We start from the raw sequence: 27,390 nt of genomic DNA, 5'->3' as shown, positions 1-27,390 counted from the left end.
ATTACTTTATCTTTTTTATTTGAATAAATTTCGCAGTTTAGCGCCCCTCATCCTATCATAAGTTAATCATTGGACAACTTATATTCGCGTAATCAACTGAACAACGCGCTCGAGTATTTATCGCAATGGATGATGGGACATACATTCTGTGCCACATATCCGCTTCAAAACGGTAACTTAGTTTGTACAGTCAGACTGCGCTACAAATCAAGTTTCTGGAGCAAGCAAGTACTACACACCGGGGTTTCAAGATAATTGCGCGAGGCTTTTTGTTCTTAAGTCTAAGATGGTTATCTGTAAGAACCCAGTCGTAATCGCGTGATGTCGTTTCTCTCGGAAATCTTTTACGACTGCGTTGCTGCTGAGTGAATGGCTATTTCAGCAAGCCGCCGCAGATTTAGCTAAGCAGCTAACGACCGTGCTCATTTACAACAGCCAGGGGCGCTTTCCTACTAATCCGTTTACGCAGAGACACCACTTTTTCTGCTTTGCAGTCTTTTTCTAGCACACTCGGGGACCTGTGTGGCGCATTTCAGCCTCCTGTGTGGAGTATCGCAAGATGTAGTTACAGTCCGCACAGTTTTGGTTTTTGTTTTCGCCCCCGGAGTGGAGAGCTGTGTGCGGCTAACAGCTATGGAAGGCTGCCCTCGTCGTTTCGTCCCGTCTCTTTGCCGAAAACACAACACGAACTTGTGGCGTAACTTTGTGGCAGAGGTGTGCTGAGCCGCGTTCCGCCGTCTTCAAGTGCAAACAATGTCGGAGGCTGAACCTTCCAGCTCGTACCCCTGGGCGGAGGACCCGCTGTGGCTGTGCATGGTCACACTGTTCGTCGCCTCCCTGGCTACTCTGATACTGTATTTCGTACAGTATTTCCAACTAAGGAGCGACGGTGCCGAACAGAGACTGTTGACAGGCAATGCGGCAAAGGAGGAGGAGGAGGCCGCCTCGCTGCTGGGCTGGGCGCTGTCGCTGCAAAGCTGGAAAAGTAAATGGAAAGGATCCTGGTGCAGAGCTTTGAACGCCGAATCAAAGAGACGTGGAGTAAGTCTCATGACAAACACACGAAGCTCTCAGGTTTTCTTCCGCAGGTGGCTGTGGACTCCAGGAACGTTGTGGTTGTTGAGGGACGTCAACTGAACGAAACCTCCACATTAGTCATGTTTTAAGTTAAAACGTGACTAAAGTGCCATCTGGTCGACCACACCAACAATATGCTTTAATCTAACGCCACTTGAGCACAGTCACAAAAAAAGGTGCATTTGCGTTCCGCCCCTGTTGGTTTGTTTTTTCTGCTTTCAGTTTAAGGCATCGCCTCCAGACTGACAGCAAACTCTGATCCTGTCATCAGCCAGTTCCAGCGTTTGCGTTGGCCGTTCCGAGCCGCCCCTGCGTCCACGCTTTGCGGCGGCGGTGCTGGGGGTTGATCCGGCTGTCACTGGCGTTCTCTGGCGCCTTTGAGGCGATACAAGTTCAAAGACTAAAGGATCAAAAGGAAGTCACGTGGCTTGAGACCAGAAATTGAGATTTTAACATTAAGCCGGTTTCATCGCTCATTCATAGTATTCTGTTATTCTGCATGGTAACCACTGGTGTTTGGGTGATGATTTGACAAAAGGCACTTCCACACTAACGAGCTGTTCAGACTGTCGTCCAAATGCTATTTGAACGACCTCCCGAAGGTGGTTTCAATGCGTTTTGCAAAAATCGGATTTCTTGTGATTTGTGACTGTTCAGACTGCAAAAGAGCCATCTGGTTTCATTCTGGATGGGCTAAAAATCAGATTTTGGCAGGTAGTTTGAACGCAGCTGAAAGCATCTCAAGTCATATTTCCTTTGTTGATTAATGTACAGTATTTTTTTTTTTTAGAAAAAATGTTTTAATATGTGTATTTATTTAAAAATGTAATGTAAGCTGATATTAGGTTTATTATTATTAACATTAACATTGGTGAAGATTTGCTCTCCTCTAATTAATAGGAATGGTGACGGTCCTGCGGTTCTCAGGTCACCCTGAAATTATTCAATAAATACAGAAAACTACAGTAAGGATTAGAGTAGTACAAACAGCCATGCAGTCATTTCAGGTATCTACTTATCGCCACCCCGGTGGGAGTCATGATCTCACCCTGCGGCCACCCCATGGAAGTGTTTGTCTGGCTCTGCCACTGTCTTGTTTCACTATTGGGGCACTCTCATTAGTGCTGCCAAAGGAATTCACTCATGTTTGAACCTATCCATTTGAATGAATGGCAGCAAATACCCGGGTGCAACTCATGCCAATTTCTTATTATGCTAGCGTGAAGCATCACTGCCAACATCATCGCTATCACTTGGCTACATCATCTTTTGCTGCAATGCAGAATGCATAACCCGCATTAAATGACTGTGTGCACCTTCCTTCACAGGATCCTGTTCTCCTGACATTTGAAGAGGATGAGTCAGAGACCTCGGAGCTCACCGTCACCCAAGTGTCCAGTTTTCAAAAGTCCGCCAATGGCAAGGTATCAGAGGAAATGACTTTCTTTTTCATACTGCTGGTGTGCGTTTCATTAACATCGGTATGGCTGTCAGGTTTTTTATTTTCATTTTGCCGAGTGCCAGCCACTGCTGCACCTTCCAAACGCAATACTGATCATTATCTTCCTGTCTCTACCAGCGGGAAGTATTTGTGTATTGATCTCGGATCAGTCTCCCTTCCAACATTTCTTCCAAGAGGAGGTTTTTCTATTGCTAGTGCTACATTTCAGACCTAATTTTGCTGCAAATAATTCCCCTTATGATCCAGATCTGCATCTGCAATAAGTCACAGTATGGTTATGGGTTAAAAACCACCACCTTCTAAATCAAACACATTATGTGGCAACCTGCAACGCACTTTCCAAACTGTGAACGGAGGTTTTATCTGTTGGTGAGGTCAGTAAGGGACAAAAGGGGCTCGCTGCGTTGTCTGCCTGGTCAGCTTGCAATGTGCTCAATGCAAACTCAGCCCTTCCTTTGTGCTCATTATGATATGGCGCAGAATACCACCAGGTAATCTGTGAACACAGGCTTATTTTTACCCACATGCCCTATATAGAGTATGCAAAGACGCTTAAGCTGTTGTCAGCTCAGCCTTGAGGAGTAGCAGGCTGGCCGCCTTTCTTTGATTAGGGCGTCCCTGCCCTCTTGTGATCCCGTGCTCAGCGAGGCACAGAGGCGTTTGCTTCATGCTAAACACTGTGCAATATAAAATGTGTTTTTCATTTTAAAGGTGTAGTCAAAGCGTTGACAATGAATGAAGATTTGAGTGGATTTTGAAGCACACAATTTCAAAGGTTTTTCTTTTTAATAGTGTTGTTGCATGCTTCTGAAATTTCGATCTGATTAATTACGTGGATCAATATAGGATCGGATCACCTTGGTCCCCTCATCCATCCACAACTAACTAATGGCCATTTCCAAGCACTCGTTATGGAAACATCAATGAATCAATTTCAATTTTTCAGTAACAAAATATTAACTCTGATTAAGAAAAGACAGGAACCACCACAATTGAGGCTCCAACTGGCTCCAAGTTGTTTTGCGTTATGCAGTTTCTGAAATGAAATTTCTAATGTGGATGTCTTCTTAATGCACATTAGATGGTTTTATGACAAGTGAAGCGATCCGTGAAATGTTGTTTGTCTAGTTTTGGAGCAACATCAATCCCCCAGTAACAGAGCACTTGATTCCCTTCACATTCTATTTGGCACTAATGACCCACTGTCTTGACAGATCACTTCCTGCACTGTGACTGGGGAGAGGCTCAAGTTCACCGTTTGTGCACTTTCAGCCATGGCACCATCCGGTTGCTGTAAATACACCGTGTGCATAGCTCCACTAGAACTGCAGGTTAGTATTTTATACTTTACAATGCAGTGTTTTCTTGTTGTTTTGTGAATGTTTTACTATTATGTTGCAACCATTGCAACAGTCAAGAAGCTCATTTTGGCTGCTTGCCATACAAACGCAGAAAACACATCTGTTTAGTCTCTTCTTCCCTCTTTTCTCCCTTTGGTTGCCAGCAATGTTGATCCGTCACACTTTTCTTCATTGTCAGACACCCGATATGTCGCCTGTGGCGTTCAGCGTGCTGTGCTTTATTTCCGTTTGTCAAATTGCAACTGGATAGTGGCTGTTTCATGCGGTTCTGTTGTGCAGCGCTGGCGTGATGGTGCAGTGATTCAGCGCTGCAGCCTCACAGCAGGAAGGTCCTGGTTCTATCCCAGCTGTCAGCGGACAAAGGCGGGGTTACGCCCTGGACGCGTTGCCAGTTTATCACAGGGCCACATAGACACACAAACAAGCAGTTTGCATTCTGCTCGCGCGTGCCGACAATTTAGAGTTCGGTGGGAGGAGGCTGGAGCGACTGGAAAGAACCCACGCAGACACGGGGAGAACATGCAATTGTGTGTGTGTGTGGGACTTATTACCTGTGAGTCATGATCTCTGAGTTCAATTTGTATTTCTTAGATTGATCTTCACGTGAAAGAAGCTGACGATGAGGTAAAAGTTGACTGGGGAATGTCAAATCTGAACACAACTCAGCTGCAGGTGATGCCAGTCTCTGCCGAGGTAATTTAAAAAATACATTGTTTTTACTTTCTGTGTTCGACAGCAACTAAGCTGCTAATTTTCCTAAACATTTTATTAATCTGTATCCATGGATGCCATTGTTACGGAAGAGGATTAGGGCCACAAGAGAGAACAATTAACATAGTTTTTTTTTGTTTGTTTTTTTCAAGTTTCCAATTCGAGATTAAAGTTGAAAATTCGAGAATGATGTTGACGTTAAAAAGACAAAATTTTGTGAATAAAATTGGAATTTTGCAATTAATGTCAACATGCCGGGAATAAAGTGGAAAGGCTCTGCGCGCAAGTCTAGTGGAGTCCTTGTGTTTTGGCCGGTTTCCTGTTTACTGCAGTTTACTTTTTACAATGGGTAACTGGGTTAATCCACCATCCAGCCAGTCTACTCACCAATTTCCACTTTATTTGCGTCGACTTCCTCGATAGAATTTCCACTTTATTCACGAAATTTTGTCTTTTTTTTAACAATTTTTTTTGTCCTTTCTCTTGGCCAGGACAACGCCATTGCGTGCAGCATGGCAGCCATTAAGGAGCAGTTCAGGCAGCTTCTCTGTGAGACGCACCCCTCTGTGCTGCTGAGGTGCAGGCCCCTGCAGGCCTCAGACGTAAGTAGAGACCACTCGGCACGTTTCAACATTTCCTCTTCATTTTCAGTTGGCACCCAAGTTTCTGCTGCTGTGCCGCTTTTGTGTAGCGTTACATCGAAGTGGTCGCTTCAAGTTTAGCAATCGAAAGCAAAACATACGTTCAACATGCATTCGAGTCAAATTGGCCATTAGACATGCTTCCTCTCTCAGCCACATTTTGTATCAGTTTACTCACCTTGTACATGGCAGTTGTGCCTTTTATACACATAGCAATACTTCAAAAAATATTTCCTTCTTTAAGTCTGTGCTGCCCGGTGTTTTGTTTTCTGCTGTAGGAAGTCTGCAGCAGCCTGCTGTCACCACCAAAACCCCCACGTGCCCACGACTGGAAGCTGCTCGTTAAGAATATTCGGGTGACGTTTAATCAGCAGGAGGATGCTGCTTGTGAGAGTCAAGTTGTCCATACTCTGATGAAGATTTCACGGTTGATTAAATGCCAGGCCTTTTGTGCATTTCAGAACAAACTGCCTGGGTGGTTGCCAACAGGCTTCGCTTTAGAAGGGAAATAAAACTGCTGCATAGCCTTCCATGAAGACACAATTTAGAGTTTTGCAGATTTAGCCTCTTCCATAAATAAGCTGATTATTTTACTGGATGCTGACTAATACCAAGAGTTTGGACAAAAAAGCAAATGAAAAACATTATTTAGAATGAATTACAAGTCTGCACAGCATTGTTATGTTAAATTTCTAGCTGCTGCCATAGGAAATAATGTAATGATAGACAGTAAATGTAAACATCATACTGAAAAATAATCTTACTCTGATTATCTTGGTCAACCAAGTTGTGTGTAGCAACAAATTGAACGCTTATCACAATATTATGTGATATTTGTTTGATCTCAGGTTATTATCATTCTTTAATCAAATCAGAGTTGTGTTACTACGCACTTGCTTATTTGACTAATGTCCTGCAGTCAGTGCATCCTGGCCACTCCTTAAGATAAATGAGGTAGCAGTATTTGCATTTTTCAGTACTGTCTACCTTCAGTGTGCACATCATCATCATCACAACTGTATTGGTCAGACAGACTGGTGTTGTGAGACTGAAGACAGCAGGGCATTGCAACTGAACTCTCTGTTCAGTTTCTGATGAATGAGGAACTCTCATATTTACATCATACACTTTGTCTCTCTTGTGTAATAGAAACCAGACTTGAAGCTGTTATAGATTATTGCTCTTTAAGACTATGTGTGATGCTTTGATATAACGTAATGCCCGACTTGCAGATATATGGCCAATAAAGCCAAAGCTATTGCATAATTCATCCCACACAATGTGCTTGTGCTGTTGGGTCGTGGTGCAGAGATGCCACAGATTGACGTAGTTGAATAGAAGCTGCTGTAAAATTTCAACGTCGGATTTTTGCTGCTTTGACTTCACACTGGGACACAGTTTGCTTTTATCTTTTAACGTGATGCTGAATCTCTTCATGTGTCTCTGTAGGCAGCACAGGTCTTCTGTGCGTACTACAGTTAGATGATCCTCCACAGAGGTTTAACACTTCTGTTCTGAAGAACGCGGCAAATCCTGCTTGGGATCATCCATTTATTTTGTGAGTTTTACTTTGGGGCTCTGCCAACGCACTGTGCGCATGTTTTCCTTTTATTACGGCCGTGAACTCTTGATGTGTTTTGCAGTGAACTGAACGGACTTTCAAAAGAGCTGAACATCAAACTCGTGAATCAAGAACAACTGGATGAAAGTAAGGAAACGGCCGAGCGCTTGTCATGCTGGGATTTCTGCCTTATCGTGTGCTTCTCTGAGAGTAACTGAAGCGTGTGGCGGTTCCCCTGCAGATTTCTTACTTGGACAGGTGTCTGTGCCTTTTGACCTTGTGAAAAAGCATCCCAAAGGACAGCAAACATTTGCACTTCAAACCAAAGATGGAGCGGTTGGATCTCTTACTACTGAAGTAAGAACTGTAATGTTATCACACACTAACACTGACATGCACATTAGCTGCGTTTCCATGACCTTAGAATTGCGCAAAACCTAAATATCGCAATGAAAAGCTGGTCATGGAAACGGCTAAACTTGGAAAAACCTCTCAGATGTGGCTAAAAGGTTTTGACGCTCTCATGAGGTGTTTTTCAGATGTATCCATATAGAAGTACATTGCAAAAGTGTCATGGAAACACTTACATGCATTTACACGTCAGCAGACGTGACGTACGGGGTCATGTGACCAGTTCACTTCAAGTGAAAAGGGCGCGTTATGTTTGGAAGGAGGAGCAGACGGAATATTTTTTTACAAGGAATCAAAGAGAAAAATGTAACAATCATTCTTAACAGCAAACAAACAAAACGTAATTCACGTCAAAGCTCGCAGGACGAGGTTTTAGGAGAGTTACGGCTTAATGCGCTTCACACCATTCAGTGGAAACACCAGCAAATCACAATTGTACTTTTATGTTGCAAAAAAAACTGCAATGGAAAGGCAACTATTGATGCTTTTGTCAGTGTTGGTGCATGATCACAATTTTTCTCATGCTTGAAGTTTTAAAGGTAATAATTTTCAGAGGTTAATCGTTAGAACTCCTTTGCTCTAGTTTACCTACTTGGATCCCAGTGAGGTGAGGTCCTGGCACCCTCCCACCCCAGCCTCCAGCAAGCGGGTGGAGATGGACCGCACCGTCATGCCTTGTGGGACGGTGGTCACTACTGTCACTGCGGTGAAAAGCAAACCGAGCCGACTGGTCGCTGCCGGACTCTGCACAGGTACGGCACTGAGAGATGCAGAGAGTTTCTGCCTGTCTTGATGCAGCTAATCAAACTCTGGCCCGCTGCTATTATACGGCACATGTACTGCTAATACTCTGCTGGTATTTTGGCGCTTCAATCAGCAGAGGACCCTCATTAAAGAATATTATTATTTAATTGCTTTGTTGTTGTCATTTTATTTTTACATTTATTATTAGCCCATGGAAAAAGGCATACGACACAATTTTTATTTAGATTTTATTTATTTTATTTTATTTTTTAATTTGAAATTCGATTTTGCATGTGTGCAATATGAAGTCATTTATTGTATTGTATTAAGCTTTACTTGTTCCATGTTCAGGTTGAAGCAAAACTTGTTTGGGTCCATGTAAAAAGGTTCACTGTTAATATCTGCAGGAAGATTTTTTTTTTCCATAAATATCAATGTTGACCCGTGACTTGTTTTACAAGAATGTTTTACATTTTGGCCCCACTGTGTATAAGAGGTTGGCACCCCTGCTTTGCAAAGTAACAGTTTTCGACTGGGCAGCTGGTGATGTGATCGTTTTGAAGAGCGTACCGACAGTTTTCTCTCCCCTCAGCTCCCAGCCAGAAACCAGCGGACGCTCAGCCTAGGCCGCCAGGGCCTGCAGGGCCTGCAGGGCCTGCAGGGGCTCCAGGGCCTCCAGTGGCTCCAGGGCCTGCAGGGCCCGCAGGGCCTCCAGGGGCTACAGGGCCTCCAGGGCGTCGGGTTTCAGAGCACACCTCGACCCTGGGGACGGCCGTCAGCAAGGCCCTGTCGTCCTCTGATACCGAGCTGCTGATGCTCAATGGCACCGATCCAGTGGCCGAGGCTGCAATCAGACAACTGCATCAGTCTGCCAAGCAGAAACTCAAGTCTCCTGTGAAGAAGAGCACCATCATCATTTCTGGCATTTCCAAAGTAAGGATGTCTTCTAGTACAAGCTGGATTTTTATGTGGCGTATGTTACTGTTCTGTGCTGTAAGGAAATAGTTGTGTTTAACAAAACTTAAAGCGTCCAATGTATAACATTTTTATTGCACTGCCAGTATACTTTTTTATTCATGTATTTATGGGCAGTATGTTAAGCTTTTGCCAATATAAAAATCATAAATATATAACATAATCCGATTCCATGGATGGTGTTTGTGTGCTTTCCTAATCTGTCAACCGTGAAAACAGAACTGGAATATAAAGGTGAAGATGATACGGACTGCAATAATTTATCAGTCATCGACATGTGTTGAAAGTCTGAGCCATTTGAACTTGTTTCTCACCACTGGACAAGCACCAAACATCTGAACTTCTGGCAACAACGTGCCTCGAACTGAACTGTGAATCATCACCATTTATTTTCATTTTCCCAGACACCTCTGTCTCAGGATGATGAGTTGGCTCTGATGGCGGGCTACGCTGCGGCGATGGATGCATCGATGTCGGAGAGCACCTCCATCCAGGACGACACCACGGCCGTGGCTTCAGGGCCCAGCAGCCTCCCGGAGGAGTCGGAGCCGCAGGGAGGCCCCAGCGGAGTGGGCCGTCCCCCGGAGGACTGGGACTGTCAAGCAGCCGAGCCTCTGGACCACTCCTCGCTGTCCATGTGTGTGTCTGAAGCCACCTGCAAGAAGAATAGAGGTAATGTAGCCCTGATCACATGACCCAAAGCCCTGAAGTTACTCTGGACATGGCAGTGCTGGCCTGAAGGAAAAAATACAATATATGGTTTTCAAGTTAGCAGGTGATTAGTGCCCATGTGTCATTGGCTGTGCTGCTTATGATGCACCTGCTCCTGTGTTCTGCTCTCACCTCTCCCTCCTGTTTCAACCTCCCGTTTTAGTGGAGCACATATTATGTACACACGAGTAAGTCACTTCATCAAGTTCTTTTCAGTCTCTCAGTACTCTAGTGTGTAGTGCAGTGTAGTGTTGAGTAGCTAGTAAATGATTGACATTAGCATTCGTAGTCACAACTTGGATACATTAAAAAGGATTTAATGCTAGAACAGATTGCTGCTCTAGTTTAGAGCAGCAATAGTGTAGAGGATGACAATAATGATGATGATGATGATAATAACAATAATAATAATAATAATAATAACCATTATTAGTAGTATTTTAATTAATTTATATATTTGTTGATAAAGTTATTATCATTATTTTATATTTATACAATTTTTAATCACCACAACGCACAAAAAAAGCCTGTTTCTCTAAACACCCTAATTTGAATATATTTCTAGAAAAGTTTTAGCAGGAGGGTTGAGCACCCCCTGCTGGGGGCTTTTGCGTGCTGCATTTGTCGCTATCTTGCGCCGACAGTGTTGGCCAGATTCACACCAAAATATGCCCAAGAGGGCGCAGACGTGCTCATCCAGTGTGCTCGCAGCTGCAGTTGCTTTATAGTCAGTTGGTTTTTCATGGAACTTGTGTTGCAGAAGGCTGGTCGTTGTTAAGAAATGTTTACATGTGGAAAAATAAAAAAAAGTCCCCGTGATAAGTTTATTGTTCCTTACCGTTACCTTTCAAAATGATGTCACCTGGCTTAACAGCCTCTCCTAAATCCTCGTTTCAAGATGTATTTGCATCATGTTTCCATTTCACGTTTGCTTCTCACCCACAGGCAGTTTTCTCCGCAAGAGTGCCAAGCTCTTCTTCCGGCGGCGGCGCCAGCACAAGGACCCGGGAATGAGCCAGTCGCACAACGACCTGGTCTACCTGGAGTCTCCGGCTGCGGTGGAGCGGGCCAATCGCACGGCCACGCTGGGCCGCGTGCTCACGCGCAAGAGCAAGAATAAGAGCAAAGCCAATGGCGCTACCTCGGTGGGCTTGCCATGACACCCCCGCCTCCACCTTCCACAAAAAGAAAAACTAGCATCAAACCCTCCACCTCAAGCTTGCACTAGAAAACTAACCGGGCAGGATGTTCTCCCTTAGCTGCCGTACAGAAAAGGGGCGTCGGTTCCGCCGGCGGTGAGTGTGGGCACGCGCGTGTGGGTGAAGACTGCTGTTGATCAGAGTCATTTCACGGGATATTATTCAGCATGTGTCTTTTTATTTGATTGGATGCAATATTTTTAAAATCTCAAAAGTGCTTTTCTGAAAATGCTGGTGTGGGCTGCTGCTCTTCCTGAGATTGTAGCTGAAACTCTCGCCACTCCTAACTTTGAACTCGTTTTGGATGGTTAGACGGTCAGGACCAAAGACAAAGAGTGTTTTTGGATGATTTGCACAGATACCAATCATTCATTTTCAAAGTGCAATGACAGAAACCACCGGTGGAATTACAGCAGCTTGCAAAAGTATTCATACCCCTTGAGCTTTTCCACATTTTCACGTTACAGCCACAAACAGAAAACTGTTTAATTGGAAATTTGATGTGAAAGACGCAAATTGGCACACAGCTGTGAATTCGAAAGAAAACCAAACATGATTTTATTTATTTATTTATTTGTTTTTACAAATGTTACTAAAGTCTTCAGACCCCTTTTCTCTGAGTGCAACCAATTGCCTTCAGGAGTTGCGTGGTGATTGCTGAATGATTGAGCGTTGACCTCTTGACTAAATAGAAGCCACCTGTCCTCTAATCTCGGCACAAATACAGCTGTTGCGGTCACGGCCTCAGAGGCTTGTTAAGAGAACATTGGGAAGCAAAGAGCATCATGGAGTCTCAGGAAACCACCAGAATGTCAGTAGCCTGCAGGCCTGCAAAATAACACAGCTCGATTGGCTGCGTCTAAAATTTACTTTTATCCAACCTTGTTAAGTCATCGTTGATAATTATTGAGAACTTGTTAACGTGATGAGTGTCTTCACATAGATCATTATCGTTAGTAATAGTGTATAACTAAGAAAGTTTGTTATTTCATGAGAGCATAGCAAACTGGTTGCCCTTCATACCACTCTCAGGTTGGAAATGGTTGGGGACCCCTGCTGGACGAACTGCAGAGATACACAGCTCAGGGGGAGGGATGGGTCCATTGTACGGCTATTGGCTGCGCACTGCACCAATCTGACCTTAATGGAAGACTGGCGAGAAGAGTACTGTTGTAAAAGGGAAACCAGTTCCTCAGAAGCCATGAGGGGGACACGGTAAACATGTGAAGGATTATGCTCTGGTCAGATGAGACCAAGATTGAACATGAAATCCAACAAGCAAAAGACTTGCGATGGACTGCAGGTTCACCGTCCAGCAGGAGGTTCACCTTCAGGACCCTAAACATGAAGTCAGGGCTTCCACAAAGTATTGATTCAGGAGGGCTGAAAACTTCCCAACGCACTTTTAGTTTTTTTTTTTAACTTCAAATTCAAATCATGTAGCAGTTGTGTGCGTCTTTGCGTTGGCCTTTCACATAAAAGAAATTCAGACAAAATATGTTTAGGTTTGTTGTCCTAACGTGACAAAATGTTCAAAGTTTCAGGAGGTATATATACTTTTGCATGTCACTGTATATATATATATTTTATTTTTTTTGGAGGGGGGTTGTTGGGGTGTTGACACTAATACGATAAGGTTGTGGTATTTACAAAACAAAATTATGTCATACTATTTTATTCAATATGAATCAGGAGCAGAAGGGCAACTATATGTAATGTGCATATAAAAGCTTGTACGCAAACAACAACAAAGACAACATAATACTGGCAGGCATTTCTGAATGGCCATTTAAGATTGTGAAGAAAACCACACACTGAGGTTTTAATAAACGAGGGGCGACACTTCAAGAAAAACTTTAGCTTTAAACCAGCAACTGTTTGCTTCTTTCAAATGACATGTATCCCTTCTTCTTTGTCTTCCTCTGAGATTGTTTTCCCTCTTCACTACCTTTATCACCAGGATTGTTCTAGTCTCAAAAGGGAGTCTTCCTGCAGGGACGGCGGCGGTGCAATTGGTTGCGCTGTTGCATTCGCACACGTGAAAATGGTTTTGCGCCTATTTTAATTTTTTTGCATTTTAGCGTGTAGAGATCTGCTCTTTTAATTCATGTTTACAATATTTTTTTAATTTGCTTTTGAAAATATTAACAAAAGAGAGTGGCTGCCCTTTCTTACAGTGTATATTCTTTATTTAAACAGCTTGTTGAAGATCATTTTTTACACCACGTCCGCTTATGTTGCTTTGATAATTGAATAAACTACTCTGAGAGTAAGTGAAGTACACTTAAAGACTTAACATGAGATTGCCTTACTGTTGTCATGCGGATAATGCCACTGTGAGACAAGACGTGACTTTGGTTCCCGAGGCTTTATCCACCATCACTGGACCGAAGGAATGTAGCAAACTGTGGGAAAGTGGAGGAGATAAGGAGCCTCCCGCCATTTTCCTGCGCCATTAGTAATGTCTGTCATCAGGAAACCCAGCTGCGAATAACATATCTGCTCACCTGTTTGTTTTTTGTATCATTTGAATATAAGAATAAAAAGCGCTGACCTCTTGTCTGTACAACCATGTACAACTAGCGTGGCTGTCTTTTGTATTCCAGGTCCAGTTTTTGCCACTGGTAACATCTGTCTTTCACATTGCAGTTGGTAGAGACTACAAAACAGTGAATTTATTCTAAAGTTGGCTATTTTGCTAAATGTATTAATAACGTGTGAGGCTAGTGACACCACCGCTAGCAAGCTGTTGCATCTATCCTCAGCGACCATAGACAACCTTTTTTATTATTATTATTTATTTATTTTTATTTCCATTACAAATGTGGAATGTTCTGTCCTGAAACTGGTACAGTACATTCAGTACAGCACATAGTTTTTGCGGGGGACTGCAAAGGAGCCTAAACATGTTATTGCACTGCTATGGACTTAGTGAGACGACTTGTTCACAGTGGGAAAATTCAGTTATTGTTATGGGATAGTGACATTTTTGTTTATATTGTATGCGTATGTGTCGGACACTTGGCGTGTCTGCTACTCAGACCCTACTTTTATTTTCTATCGCTTCATTTTGGCATTTCTTTTTCATCCCCACTAGTCAAAGCAGACGATGGCCCTCCTGACTTGGGGTCTGCTCGAGGTTTCTTCCCACTAGGTAATTTTTTTCCCTGGCTACTGTTCCTTCATGGTACTATGGAGGGACAAGTTTCTTTTTGATTGGTCAAAGCAATTTGAGACGCCTGAGCACTCGGTAAACAAACCTGACGTGATAAATAGATTGAAAAAATGATGTATTTTCATAGTTGGGAAGGTGACTTTTCTGTCATTAGGGACAGATGTATTAGGATTAGTTAAGGTCTGTGGTTGCTGCATTATTAGTGATGTGTCTTCAATATCTTTACCGACAAATTTGGAAAATTTACAATCCATTCAACCTTTTGGTATATCGTCCCACAGAAGTAACGTGAACATTCAACATGTACTCGTAAGTCTTCAAACACAAAACAACTCGGTTAAAACAAAAATGGCATCACTGACAGTGTGTTACAAACTGACTTGTTCATATTTCATACAATACGGATAGCCATACCAAAAAATATATGTGAAAACGTAAAAGGAAACTAAACCATAACCCTTCTTTGTGTGCCGCAATCACTGATTGACCCGCTCGTTTTCGGGCCGCAATCGTTTCTGTCGAACCTACACTTCCCAGAATGCATTCGGCTCACTTCGCTTCCGGTCTTGCGCTGTTTCTGGAGCGGATTGGAACCCGGAGTCAGGATTGGATAAATGAAGGCTCTTTTGCACAAAAGGTAACGTGTTTTTCTGTCAATGTGCGCCATTTAACGAGAAATTGACGACGCAGCGTTGTAGTCGGGATGCAGCCGGACCGTCCGGCGAGCACTCGCTCGTCCTCCGCCTCGTCAGCTCCGAGCAGCTTGGCGCCGAAGACCGTCGACTCCGGTCGTGTGGTTTGCGTCTCCGGTCCATCCGCCATGCCGACTGTTCTTTGTTACAATTTTCTGAAGAGAGGCGTCGCTCAGATCGGAGTTAAAACCCGGCTACACTTTGGGAGCCACTCAACTCCTGGATCGTATCTCCCGACTGGACTTACATGCATTAATATACATGATCCGCTGATTTGCTTCAAACTCAGATGAGCGGCAGTCGGCCTGTCATTGAGCTAGGAAGTCCTGTACATTCAACATATCTGACCACGTCTGTCGAGGGAAATGTGTCACATTTTTATTTTTGCAACTCAAATCAAACTCTTTGAAAAGTATCACATCACATAATACAAATGCACTCTGTGGGGTGCTGTTTAGAACAGTGATCAGTAGTGCTGTTGCTATTACAGTACATTGCCATCACCAAACAATAATTAACCATGTGTCCCCGCAGCTTGACATGATGACTGAACAGACGCCGGATGAGTACATCTGTGAGTATGAATCCAGCTCTTGTTGTGTTGTGAGAGTGTGGGAGCTCACTGTGGTGACCGTGGAAGTGTGGCTGTGTCGCAGGGTGTGAGGACTGTGGGCAGTACCATGACTCGGAGTGTCCAGAACTGGGACCACTGGTGACCGTCCAGGACTCTTTCGTCCTCAGCCGGGCCCGGTGAGTCGCTGGTTCATTAGTTGATCATGATTCTGATTAGGGTGCGCGCCACTTTGATTGCACGACTCTCATGGCTAACTTTATGACCATCACGTCAGAGTTGCCAGTGTCCATTTAATTTGAATAGAATTTCAAAAAAACAGAAATGTTGAGTCGTTTGTATGAAGCATCCTTTCAACACGTTGTCCTCGTGCATCAGGTCATCTTTGCCAGACAGTCTGGAGATCAGACGGGCCGCTGACGGCCAGGAAGGGGTGTTTGTGCTGCGTCGACTTGTCAAGAGGACGCGATTCGGCCCCTTTGAGGCCAAGAGGGTCCCCCACCTTGAGAATGAGGGAGCGTTTCCCCTTAAGGTGCGGCCTAATCAATGCTAATCAAGTCTGCGTGTCGAGATGACACAATCCATGCTCCCGACTGCTGCAGTTTTCTTTCTGATATCACGTCATTTTGGCATCATTTCATGTGAATGAATGTGGATTGTCAATGGGCAGATCTTCCAGAGGGACGGCGAGGTAGTGTGTTTTGACTCCAGCAGTGAAAATGATTGCAACTGGATGATGCTAGTGCGACCTGCCACTGATCACAAGGACCAGAATCTTACTGCCTACCAGCAGGATGATGACTTATACTTCAACACCTCCCAGGTATTAGCCACTAAATGCACCTCGTTTGGGAACTTTCTGTCGGGGCAAGATTTAGGATTTCATGCACCACATGTATCCTTAAAAGAAGCAGCATATTCTTTTTTTTTTTCTCTCATTTACTATTGATATGTTTTAGGACGTGCTACCAGGAGCCGAGCTGAGGGTTTGGTATGGAGCCTTTTATGCCAAAAAGATGGATAAACCCATGCTCAAGTCTGTACATTTGCCACAAATACCCCTCCCTCCACCAGGTAAGTGACTTAATAGCACCAGGGTTCATTTGTATTAGCGTAACGCTAAATTCTCTACTCTCCTTTTCTCTCCTCTAGATGGGGAATCCGCTAAATCGGACGCCTTAGAAAAAACTGACGTCCAACAGTCTTTAATGGGTGCGGAAAATGACGCTGGTAAGACGTAAAGATGTTGGTTTTGCTTCCAGGCAGTGAGTCTCAGAAAAGCTGTCTTCTTTGATTGTGATGGAAGCTAGTTGTAGTTTGAGTGGGGGTCAAAGTTCTTGACCCCCCCTCACAACATCTTCTGGCAGAGGAAGGTAACCAACACTGTGTCCCCTGTTTGCTGTGTTGATCGCAGGTAAAGTGCTGAGCTGTCTTGACAACAGGAATACTGTACCTGTGCTCCAGGTTGACCCTATTCTGCCACTAGAGGTCAACGCCAATGAGGGGGTTGGGGGTGAACCCCCTTCAGTTCAGTCAGAACCCAGGAGGGGGCATGGCCGAGGGAGAAAAGCTAAGGGACGCAGGCCTGGAGCCACAGCCGCCTCAAACAACGGCAAAGGTGAGGAAACTAGCGAAGGATCGGTCAAAGTGAGACAGCTAGCTAGCTAGCTAGACTGACAGATAGGTGCGTGGATGCACTTTACTGTCTTAATCCCATCAATAAAACCGGCAACCTGTGGTTTATACATCGCGTTTTGTAGACATGTTATAAACTGTTTTGAGCAACGTCAGCTTCACAATTCAATGAGGTCCATTTATTTATCTGCGCAGTCAGGAAGTGGTGGCAACAAAATTTTTGCCTAATTTTGCGGGTTCGGCCAAATCCATCCATATGAGCCACAACTCTTTCTCATAGCAATTTCTTTTGCCATTTTGTTTTTTGTTCTGTTCAAATCTGTTTCGTTTTTTGTTTTTTTTTTATTATTACAATGAGTCCTCGAGTTTTTTAAGAATTTGCTCAAAACTTTGTACTTTGAACCGAGTTGGCTCAATCTATTTTTTTCATTATTATTTTGGACAAAAGCAAGTATGAGTGAATTAACCACAAGTTTTGGCTGTTTTGTGTTGTCATTTATTTATTTTTTCATTGAATGGACACAAAAGGTTGTGCAAATATGGAGAAGTCTTTAGTAAATGTAACCAGTAGAGGGAATTGGATTTGACAGGCAGGGGGCGCTATAAAGTGTATAACTCAGAAGCGATCTCATCAATTCCATTAATCCATCAATCCATCCATCTGCGGTACCCGCTTCCTCCTGCACTCAGGGCTGCGCAGGTGAACATAAAACAAAATGTGGTAATGACTGTGAATGAATGTCTAGAGCCAACCCTGACCCACCACATCCTCCAAAGCATCAGTAAAAATCACCATTATGTCCTGGAGAGGTCCAAACTTCTTTCACACATCCTCTGATTTATGACAAATCTTTATACACTACAACAGATGGTCAATTCAGAAGTCCATCACTCTATAATTTCAAAGTATCTATTATTACTATACTATAATATTATTATCACTATAATTAACATCTCAACCTCCATAAATCTTCATTCAAATGCTGGCAAATTTGGCAGAGACACAACTTGGATGCTACATGTCCTCTGTTCCAAAATATCTTCTTCTGTGTCAAAAAATGTGTAACGTCATTATTGTTATTAAACATGGAGCTGTATATACACAAATTTAACATGGAGCTTGTTAAAACAATCTTATCTTACCATGACCACTCTGTATTGTTGCCCGGAACTATTGAAAATAACAATTTCCCAAAACAATCCAGCGGTTATTTGGGGGGGGAATCCGATCATCGCTTGTTCATCACAGACATCTGGCGTTTGTTTCCTGTTGCGTGCAGGTGCGAAGGCTTCCGCAGAGAGCTCCAAGTTAACGGTCTCGGCGGCGGGAGCAGAAGGCCGCAGCCCAGGGAGGTTATTAGACAGCGGGTCTATTGTCAAGAGGCACAAAGCCAGAGAGCACAAGAGGGTTTACCGCTGCTCCCTCTGCAACAAGGTCTTCCAGAACAGCAGCAACCTCAATCGGCACATCCGCTCACACGGTACACAGTATAGCCGACACGATAAGGAGCTGCTTGGCGCCTCCTCATCGTTAGACAATTGAATCCGGTCATTTGTGGCGAGTTATAAATCCCGTTCTTTGTATCCTCCAAGGTGACAAACTATTCAAATGTGACGAGTGCGACAAGTTGTTCAGCCGCAAGGAAAGCCTGAAGCAACACATTTCTTACAAGCACAGCAAGAACATGGTAAGTGCGACTCGTCCCCCCCCCCCCTCCCCCAGCAAGTTTCAATCAGCCAAATAGTTCATGTGCTGATGTTGCGGTGGTTTGTGTTCCGACAGCCTGATTTCGAGTACAAATATAAATGTAACACGTGTGAAAAATCCTTCCGCCTGGAAAATGCCTTAAAGTTCCACAACTGCCGGACAGGTAGCGCCTTTTTTATTGTTCTAGTTTGGTTCTAGGTCACACCGTGGTGATTTTGTATGCAATGTTCCCAACATGGATCTAGTTCAACATTACTCTTCAACGCTGCCTCTTCCCCCTCCAGACGACAAGACGTTCCAGTGTGACATCTGCTCGCGCTTCTTCTCGACCAACAGCAACCTCTCCAAGCACAAGAAGAAGCATGGCGAGAAGCTCTACTCCTGTGAGATCTGCAACAAGATGTTCTACCGCAAAGACGTGATGCAGGAGCACCACAGGAGGCACGGTGTGGGTCAGTTGTGCAAGAAACTGTCTCTGTATGAATGCAACCAGAGTGTGTGTGTGTGTGTGTGTGTGTGTGTGTGTGTGTGTGTGTGTGTGTGTGTGTGTGTGTGTGTGTGTGTGTGTGTGTGTGTGTGTGTGTGTGTGTGTGTGTGTGTGTGTGTGTGTGTGTGTGTGTGTGTGGTCCAGATGACCTGCTGAAGAGGTTGAAAAAATGCAGTGAACAGCAGTTCTCTGGGGCAAAACTGACTGGTGCCAGAGGTCACAGGAGAGAGATGGCCAGACTGGTTTGAGATGACCGAAACACAGCCGTAACTAGAATAGAATAGAATAAAATGCCTTTATTAATCCCGCATTGGGGAAATTGGCATAATTGCAGGCACAAAAAGTAGTGCAAAGAGACGGAAGAATTATCTCAATTAAAAGAAAAGAAAATATTTATAGAGTAAAGAACAAGATATTTACATGTTATGAACAGTTAAATTATTTACAGTTATCAACCTAATGCTCTTATAAATAAGTGTAAGTGTTGGACATTTATGAAATGAGTATGTAAAGTGGTCAAGGAGGAGTGACCTGCAGTGGCACACTTTACAATTGAGTTGTACAGAAGACCGTCTCTGCATTGCACAACTCTTTGGATTGTTAGCATATCGGCCACAGCAGCAGAGAACCACACTGAGTGACCGCAAATCAATGTTGCAGTTTTACGACGCTTCAGTCAAATTGGACCATAGATTGGAAATTTTGAAAAAATTTGGACATTTAGACGGCAGGCCTTCTGGGTGAGCAGCTCAGTGGTCTAGTGGTAGAGTGTCCATCCTGAGAGTGGGAGGTTGTGGGTTCAATCCCTGGCCAGGGTCAGACCAAAGACGATAGAAATAGTCCCCATTGACTCCCTGCCTGCCTGGCACTCAGTATTCAGGGTTGGAGTATTAAGGGTATTGATATGGTATTTTATATAGTATTGGGGGGTTAGACCACCCATTAATTCCCGAGAGCAGCACCGCTGTTTCTCACGGCGCCCTCAGGTGGGTGAAATGCGGAGGACAGATTTGAATCCCTCACTTTGCGCTACTTCAAGCAGAACCACGTCCCATCATTACAGGGCCGAGGTACATGAAAAGGGAGGAGCTGGAGGCCAATGGAGAAGAGGGAACCAAGTACAAGAAGGAGCCGTCGCCCTGTCCCATCTGTGGCAAGGTCAGTCCCAAGCGAAGCTCTGCACCAACCAGTTGGGATTTGCCAAGCAGAATTTATTTTTTTCAGCAGCAACGTTTCTGTGCGCAGGTGTTCTCCTGCAGGAGCAACATGAACAAACACCTGTTGACACACGGCGATAAGAAGTACACCTGTGAGATCTGCGCCCGCAAATTCTTTCGCGTGGACGTCCTGCGAGATCACATCCACGTTCACTTCAAGGTGAGGTTCACATGGGAGGTTTCATTACCTTTATTAATGCCCGGTCATTTTATTTATGATTAAGGCTTTAATATTTGTCTCCATTTTGTCAAAAGATTTTTTACAATAAGTTAAAAAAATAAATGCTTTGAGCTCTTTCAAAACAAACGCCAGTTCTCTGCTCCGAACTCCAAGCAGGAAGCTGAGCACTGCGAAAACAGTGTTTTTCAACCTTTCTTTCACTGTGCTCATGGGAAGCACCTGTCCATGGGCACGGCCAGACTGGGATGAGCGCCATCACGTGGCCGCCTTGCAGGTTGGCGAGGTTGTCCTCCTTCGACCCGTGAGGACGGAGTCTTGCACTCCACACGATGGGTCTGCAGACGCCTTTGGCTGCGTCTCTTCTTTGTACCCTCGGCCAATGGGCTTGAGGGGGAGCTGAAGCGTGTTTTAGCCAAACAGGCTCGCGTCCAACAAAGCCGCAGGACAGGACCGACCACACGCTGGTGGACAAACCTGCTGGCTAAGCTGTCCGTCTTACTGATCGTTGCTGTGGGGAAGGCGCAGACCTAACGTGTGTGCTGGACCCATGGATGTTTTTTAAGAAGTGGATACCGGACTGGCAATATGGTGGCGCGCCAATTTTTCCCAGTGGCCACTCGAGGTATTGCAGCAAAGAAAATCCCATGGGCCCCAAAAAGCATTTTCCCCATAGAGCGTACTACAAAAATAAAGGCCTTTAAAACGGCTGACAGGATGACTGTGACCTGAAACGCAATTCATAGCAATTCTTTCTATTCCAGTCTTTTCAGTTATGGTCCTATTGTCATTTTTAAAAAAATGATAAAGGCCAGAAAATCACCAGAAAATAATTTATCCCCAGCGTGACGTCACGGCGTCGTACGTGCTGCTGTGTCTCATTTTGCATTTTGTGTGTTTTCATCAAGGACATAGCTTTAATGAATGAGCGGGAGCGGGAGGGCTTCATCAGGAAGATCGGCATTTCAGCAGACGACACGGACGAATCGGATGACGATGAGGAAAACGGCAACGAGCGTCACAAGTACAACTGCAAAAAATGCCAAGTAAGCTTGGTGTCTAGGACAGCAACTCACACTTTTAAGAATACATTTTTAGAAAATGTTTTGCTGTCCCGTGGTCCTCTGAAAGCAGTTCATTAAAAATGCATATTTCTTGGTGTCTAGCTCTCATTTGCCAAAGGAAAAGAATATCTGAAGCACATCATGGAGCAGCACAAGGAAAGAGGCTACGGCTGCAGCATCTGCAACCGACGTTTTGCACTCAAGGCCACGTACAACGCCCACCTGGTCATCCACAGAGAGCAGCTCCCCGACCCTGCCGTGCAGAAGTGAGCGCAAAGAACTAGTACTTCCAAATATCTGCAGTACCTGCAAGTAGAATTTTAAAGAGGAAACCTGTAGCCTACTATAAATGTAAAATAATGTAGACAATAAATGTTGCCGCTACATACATTTTTTTTAAAGTGTAAAAAAAAACTATCAGTGATCAAATCAAAAGTACGTGCTAGGAAGGACATTTAAAAATAAAATAAAATAGTAGTAATTTGTAGTAATTACCTGTAGTAATTTCAAGTCTCCTCACTCTTCCCACAGGTACATTCATCCATGTGAAATATGCGGTCGGATCTTCAACAGCATCGGCAACCTGGAGAGGCACAAGATCATCCACACTGGTAAAGTTGCTCTTTAATATTAACCACTTGCCCCTTTGACTGGTTTATCATCCTCAAGTCGTCAGGCGACCTCATACAGTCTGCGTGACATTGACTAAAAACGGCATTACTGCAACACAAAAGCATCAGCATGCTAACCATTCCAGTGCTGGCTGCCGCTGTCTGAACTGACTGAATGGAAACCCTGTAGATTTGTAAATTTTTTTTGTCACATGAATGTGCGTATCTTATCGTTCAGGCGTGAAAAGCCACTGCTGTGACAAGTGCAACAAATCTTTTGCGAGGAAGGACATGCTGAAGGAGCACCTCAGGGTCCACGACGACATCCGAGACTTTCTGTGTGCAGAGTGTGGAAAGGGTAGGATGCTCCGTGCTCGTTTTGGGACTTTGCTGCATGCGCGAGGCGAGACCCCTCGGAGGATCGTGACCGCGCCGTTCCAGCCGTCACTAGTGAGTTCTCTCTCACAGGCATGAAGACAAAGCACGCTCTGAGGCACCACATGAAGCTCCACAAAGGGATTAAAGAGTACGAGTGCAAGGAGTGTAACCGCAAGTTTGCCCAGAAGGTCAACATGCTGAAACACTACAAGAGACATACAGGTGAGCGTGTGAGTGATTGATGAAATGTTTCAGAAAGTCTTCGTTAAACATGCAACTATAATCCAGAGTTGGCAGACATTAAATTAGTGACATCTGCTGGTATAAACTGTGCACTCAATGCTAATTCCAAAACTTCACCTCCAGGTATAAAGGATTTCATGTGTGAGCTGTGTGGCAAGACGTTCAGTGAGAGGACCACGCTTGAAACGCACAAGCTCATCCACACAGGCAAGACTGTCACACCGGGCCACCAGACAGACAGACAGACAGAAGCACATAAAGTCAAACTTCCTGTCAAACAAAAGAAACTTGGCATTCAAATCAGAGTATTGGGGGGGGCTACTGAAATGATTGTGCTTCCCTCTTTCTTCATGGCCGCAGTTGGAAAAACGTGGACGTGTGTGACCTGCGATAAGAAGTACCTCACAGAGTACATGCTGCAGAAGCACATCCACCTCACTCATGAAAAGGTGGAGGCCCAGTCGTGCCACCTGTGTGGGACCAAGGTGTCAACCAGAGCCTCCATGAACCGCCACCTGCGGCGCAAACACCCCGAAGTGAGATTGCGGACAGTTTAGCAACAGTTTCTTTTCTTCTGTCTTGGGAATGTAATGAAATGACTTTCCTTTATTCCTTCTAGGTAATGTCTGCAAGAATGGATGAGTTTGATGATCTGCAGGACACTTCGACTATAATTAACTCATCCATAAGCATGGATCAGGTGGGACTCTCGTTCTTTGGCATATATTTTGGATCCACTTGTTGACGTTTGCTGACGTGGTAATTAACAAAACAAGTTCCCGCCTCTTACAGCCCACCCTTACACTAGAGAAAGACCGACTGGCTCTGGAGAGGCCGAGCCGAGCCGCTCGACAGCCCAAGAAGAAGCAGAGGATTCAGGCCGAACCAGAACTCTCCGAGTCTGACGAGTACGCTGATTTCCCAGAGCCGAGGCAGAGCAACGTAGCAGAGTTCAACACTGTCATCGTTGGGGAGGAGACTGAGACGAGCTCTGCTGTGCAGAGCATCCAGCAGGTGAGTGTGCTAAATTGTTCAAATACACACGATCTATTGGTTTATGAAGCCATTGATTGGATCTAAGAGCAGCAGCTTAACTGATGAGAACTGGGGTGAGATTCATCTAGGAAAGAACAGCAATCGATAAATTCAATCCGTAAAGTGAAAAACACGCAGACTTACCGAGTCGTAACTCCGAGGATGCCTACATGTGTCTCGCATGCACATATTTTCAGTTTGGTCATTGCTTCACACATTTAGACTCATGCACAGTTAAATTCTGTTTATTTTTTACAGCACCATATCATCAGGACAGAATGACCTTTTGTAATCTGTGTAACTGTTTTTTGAACATGACTAGTTATTTCTAAAAGCTGTCACACTTCAGCAGCAGCATTCAGAATCTAATTCATAAACGTTTGCATTTTATCTTGATTATTCTTGTAGATTGTTCAGAAAATGTACAGTTGCTATTAGGGAAGTCCGATATTATCGACCGATAAAGGCATTAAAAAATGAATATTGGAAAATATCGGTATCGGAAAAAAATATTATAAAAATATGACTTTTTTTAAAATGTCTCCCAAACTTAGTAGTCACGCCAAAGAATGAATTCCTCAAATTTCCTGGTATTACTCAATAGTAAATAACAAAACTTTACTTTATTCGTCTCTGCTACGCTAGATGATGTCATAGAAGCATAACAGCCAGCGACATGTGTCTTTCAGCAGAGTGGTTTCAGTGGTGGCTGGCTGCTAACAAAATAGCTTGTTCGTAACCGACAATTATTATTTTGACCAGAATGTTTATTTTTATTTGGAAAACCGTGAATTTGTTACATTTATCATTATCTCTGCATCCGCGGTATCGGTTGATATCAGTATCGGAAATTGGATGGACAGTTGAGTTGGACAATATCGGGATATTGGATATCGGTAAAAAAGTCAATATCAGACGTCACTACTTTCTGTACTTTGACTAGGCATTTTTCCCTATTCGACTCTAATAGGGGGCCCTGAACATGAATTATTGTATGTTTGCGTACAAAAGCCTAAAAATAATAATACCAAAAAAAAATCTTCCACCTCACTCTCTGTGTGTTAATATCAGGTGGTTGTCCTCGCCGACCCCAGCGCTCCTTCAGCCCCCTCGCCAAACAGCTCCATGGGGCTGACCAACATCACCGTCACGCCCATCACCAGCCACACCCCCACCCAGTTCACCAACCTGCAGCCCGTAGCCGTGGGTCACCTGACTGCCAGCGAGCGACCTCTTACCCTGGACAACTCCATCCTCACAGTCACATTCGACGCAGTCAGCGGCTCCACCATGATCCACAACCGCTCGTCTGACATGGTCCCAGAGAGCGTCGGCTCCGTCGGAGGGTCCGACTCGCAGTCAGTCGCACACTTCATCAATGTCACCACCCTGGTCAACCCCATGAGCCATCAGCTGGAGAGCCCAACTCTGACCTGGAGGCCTGTGTCCATGGCGGAGAGCAGCCAAGTGGCCCCAGTGGTTAACCTCCCTCAGGAGGGAACACAACTCCAAAACCAGAGCCAGGAGCCGGGCCAAGCCATCCAGAGTCAGCCGGCCACCCCGCAGCAGCAGAGCAGCTCCAGCAAGCAGATGTTCAGCTACTAGAACAGAGACTGAAGGTGCAGGTCACCTCACACTCATGGACATTGTTGTATAGTAGACTAGTTGTTGTCTGTACAAAGCTATGATCTATGTCACCTAGATGCCTCTCAAGTCCAATGGGAAGAAGAAAGTGATGTTTTTTGTTGTTTTTTTAATGAAAGGTGGTAGCAATGTGTAGATCGCATTTTTTTTAAAAGTCAAAGTATCGGCACATTTCGCCCACATTGTTAGTGACACCTCTGAAAGATTTCCATTTCATACCAAAGCAAATACTTAAAATGCCTTAGCCAACTGTTTGAAACATGCATCCTTTAAAACTGTTTCAGCTTAATAAAAAATGTACACAGCCCTGGATATTTAAAATCTATTTATATTTATCATGCAATTTCGGACTCTACATAAAGTGTTTCCATATTGTGGTATGATATTTTTAAATGCCAGTAACTGCATTCATGGTAGATTACAGTTTTTGTACTTTTCAACATCTGTTTTGGTCCTGTGTTCTGCATATATTTTTTTCATTAAAATGTCATTGACATGGTCAATACTGATGGCCATGATGAGAACAGAACTTAGAGCAGATCTATCTAAATGTTGCAAATAACATTGTCTTCTTAAAGGGATATTTCTCCTTCAAATACTTAAAGTCAACGGTTTCAACAATAATACTACTTAATACAAAGCTGTCTGTGAAGGGTGTCAGTCATTCTAGTCCTTGCGATTTCGAAGACGTTTCACCTCTCAACCAAAAGCCTTCTTGTGTTGATGTTGATTATCAATGAGGTGTTGATTATGCTAATAGAGCGAAACTCATGAGAGTGGTTAATCTGACGACCCACTGGATGTGCCCCCTTCTTCTGCCCTGCCATGATGTGAGTCATAAGGCAAGGTGTGAAGAGTGGTTGAATCTTCTGGCAAGAGTCCTCAAGGCTGCGTTGTATGTGGCCAAGATGAGATGATGAGATGTCAGAGACGATGTCTGAGGCCTCCCCCTCTGTTTAAGTAAACATAAATGGCTTCTTTCACTCCCCCTCTCAAACCATCTGTCCTCTCTGTCTAAAATGTGTACATCTGAGTCCTTAAAGAGTGGCCTTTCTCCTGTAAATGCAGATCTTCTGCTGAACTCTGTCCTGAGGTGCTAGTTCTTCTGTGTTGGGCCATAATTTGTGTCATTTACAAATCTTAAAAGAAAACCAAGACTTTACTTTAAAACTATATTTTTAAAACCCAAATATTATTAGAATAGCAAGTTTGTCAAGTCAGATGTGAAGACAGCCTTAAACAAAACCAAGACACTACACCAAGGCCAGGTACTGAGATGAAGACAAGAACAAGACCAAGTCAAGACTTACAATGAAGCTACTCTCCCCTGCAGTAAATTCAAATGTCAGAACATTTCGTGAAATTGTTTGTTCTGCAAAACACTGAGTCATGCTAAAGAACTAAAGTCAACAGTGTGAAATGAAGATGGACCAATGAGAACTGCTTTAGTCTGTGGCTCCTCTGATCACACGCTCTAGTTTGATCTTCTTGCACTCTGGTTAAATCCACAAAGCAAACAACAAACAAAACTGAATTTGCTCAGACTTGTTTAATTGAATTTAAGATCCAGCCAATTTAAACAACAAGGCATCTGTTTTAATCCGTGCAGTAGTATAGGTATGTGCACGAGTGACTTTATTTAAGTGAGGTAAAAATAAATATTGATGTCCCAAGACACATTCATGCAGGAATATTGAACATAATTTGGCTTCCTGTTCATGTTTCACAATATTGTGCATTCTAACAACAAACCTAGCCGTGTTTAGCTTTGACTGCAGTTGGTTCAATTGTTTACCAGTCAGCACCATATATTCCATGTCATAGTTACCATATACCGACATGGATACATTATATTTGTTTTTCGTTTGTTTTTGTTTTTTCAGTTTTCCAGTTTTTCCA

General features: G+C 43.9%; 2 protein-coding genes across 2 annotated transcripts; both read left to right on the top strand.

Annotated features, from left to right (window-relative positions):
* Window positions 1-18: 18 nt before the first annotated feature.
* On the top strand, window positions 19-13,432 carry c2cd2 (C2 calcium dependent domain containing 2). The gene is made up of 13 exons (XM_076019889.1): window positions 19-1,041; window positions 2,406-2,501; window positions 3,754-3,870; window positions 4,492-4,593; window positions 5,103-5,213; window positions 5,531-5,639; window positions 6,702-6,810; window positions 6,896-6,960; window positions 7,055-7,170; window positions 7,808-7,976; window positions 8,561-8,901; window positions 9,348-9,615; window positions 10,600-13,432. The coding sequence occupies exons 1-13, from the start codon at window positions 754-756 to the stop codon at window positions 10,812-10,814; spliced, it is 2,106 nt and encodes a 701-aa protein (XP_075876004.1). The 5' UTR covers window positions 19-753; the 3' UTR covers window positions 10,815-13,432.
* A 1,066-nt stretch (window positions 13,433-14,498) lies between these two features.
* Window positions 14,499-26,020, top strand: prdm15 (PR domain containing 15). The gene is made up of 24 exons (XM_076019885.1): window positions 14,499-14,665; window positions 15,255-15,294; window positions 15,377-15,470; window positions 15,670-15,823; window positions 15,962-16,114; window positions 16,251-16,365; window positions 16,444-16,521; window positions 16,706-16,909; window positions 18,207-18,407; window positions 18,520-18,614; window positions 18,710-18,797; window positions 18,919-19,086; window positions 20,185-20,279; window positions 20,367-20,498; window positions 21,425-21,562; window positions 21,683-21,846; window positions 22,112-22,191; window positions 22,430-22,549; window positions 22,660-22,791; window positions 22,936-23,019; window positions 23,173-23,348; window positions 23,432-23,512; window positions 23,605-23,826; window positions 24,919-26,020. The coding sequence occupies exons 1-24, from the start codon at window positions 14,567-14,569 to the stop codon at window positions 25,450-25,452; spliced, it is 3,447 nt and encodes a 1,148-aa protein (XP_075876000.1). The 5' UTR covers window positions 14,499-14,566; the 3' UTR covers window positions 25,453-26,020.
* Window positions 26,021-27,390: the final 1,370 nt, after the last annotated feature.

This window comes from Nelusetta ayraudi, unplaced genomic scaffold (assembly GCF_046127955.1).
Source record: "Nelusetta ayraudi isolate G7.1 ecotype Tasmania unplaced genomic scaffold, CSIRO-AGI_Nayr_v1 ptg000011l, whole genome shotgun sequence".
NCBI classification, from domain to species: domain Eukaryota; kingdom Metazoa; phylum Chordata; class Actinopteri; order Tetraodontiformes; family Monacanthidae; genus Nelusetta; species Nelusetta ayraudi.
The sequence above is the reverse complement of the archived record's forward strand: the minus strand, read 5'-3'. Positions and strand labels throughout refer to the sequence as shown.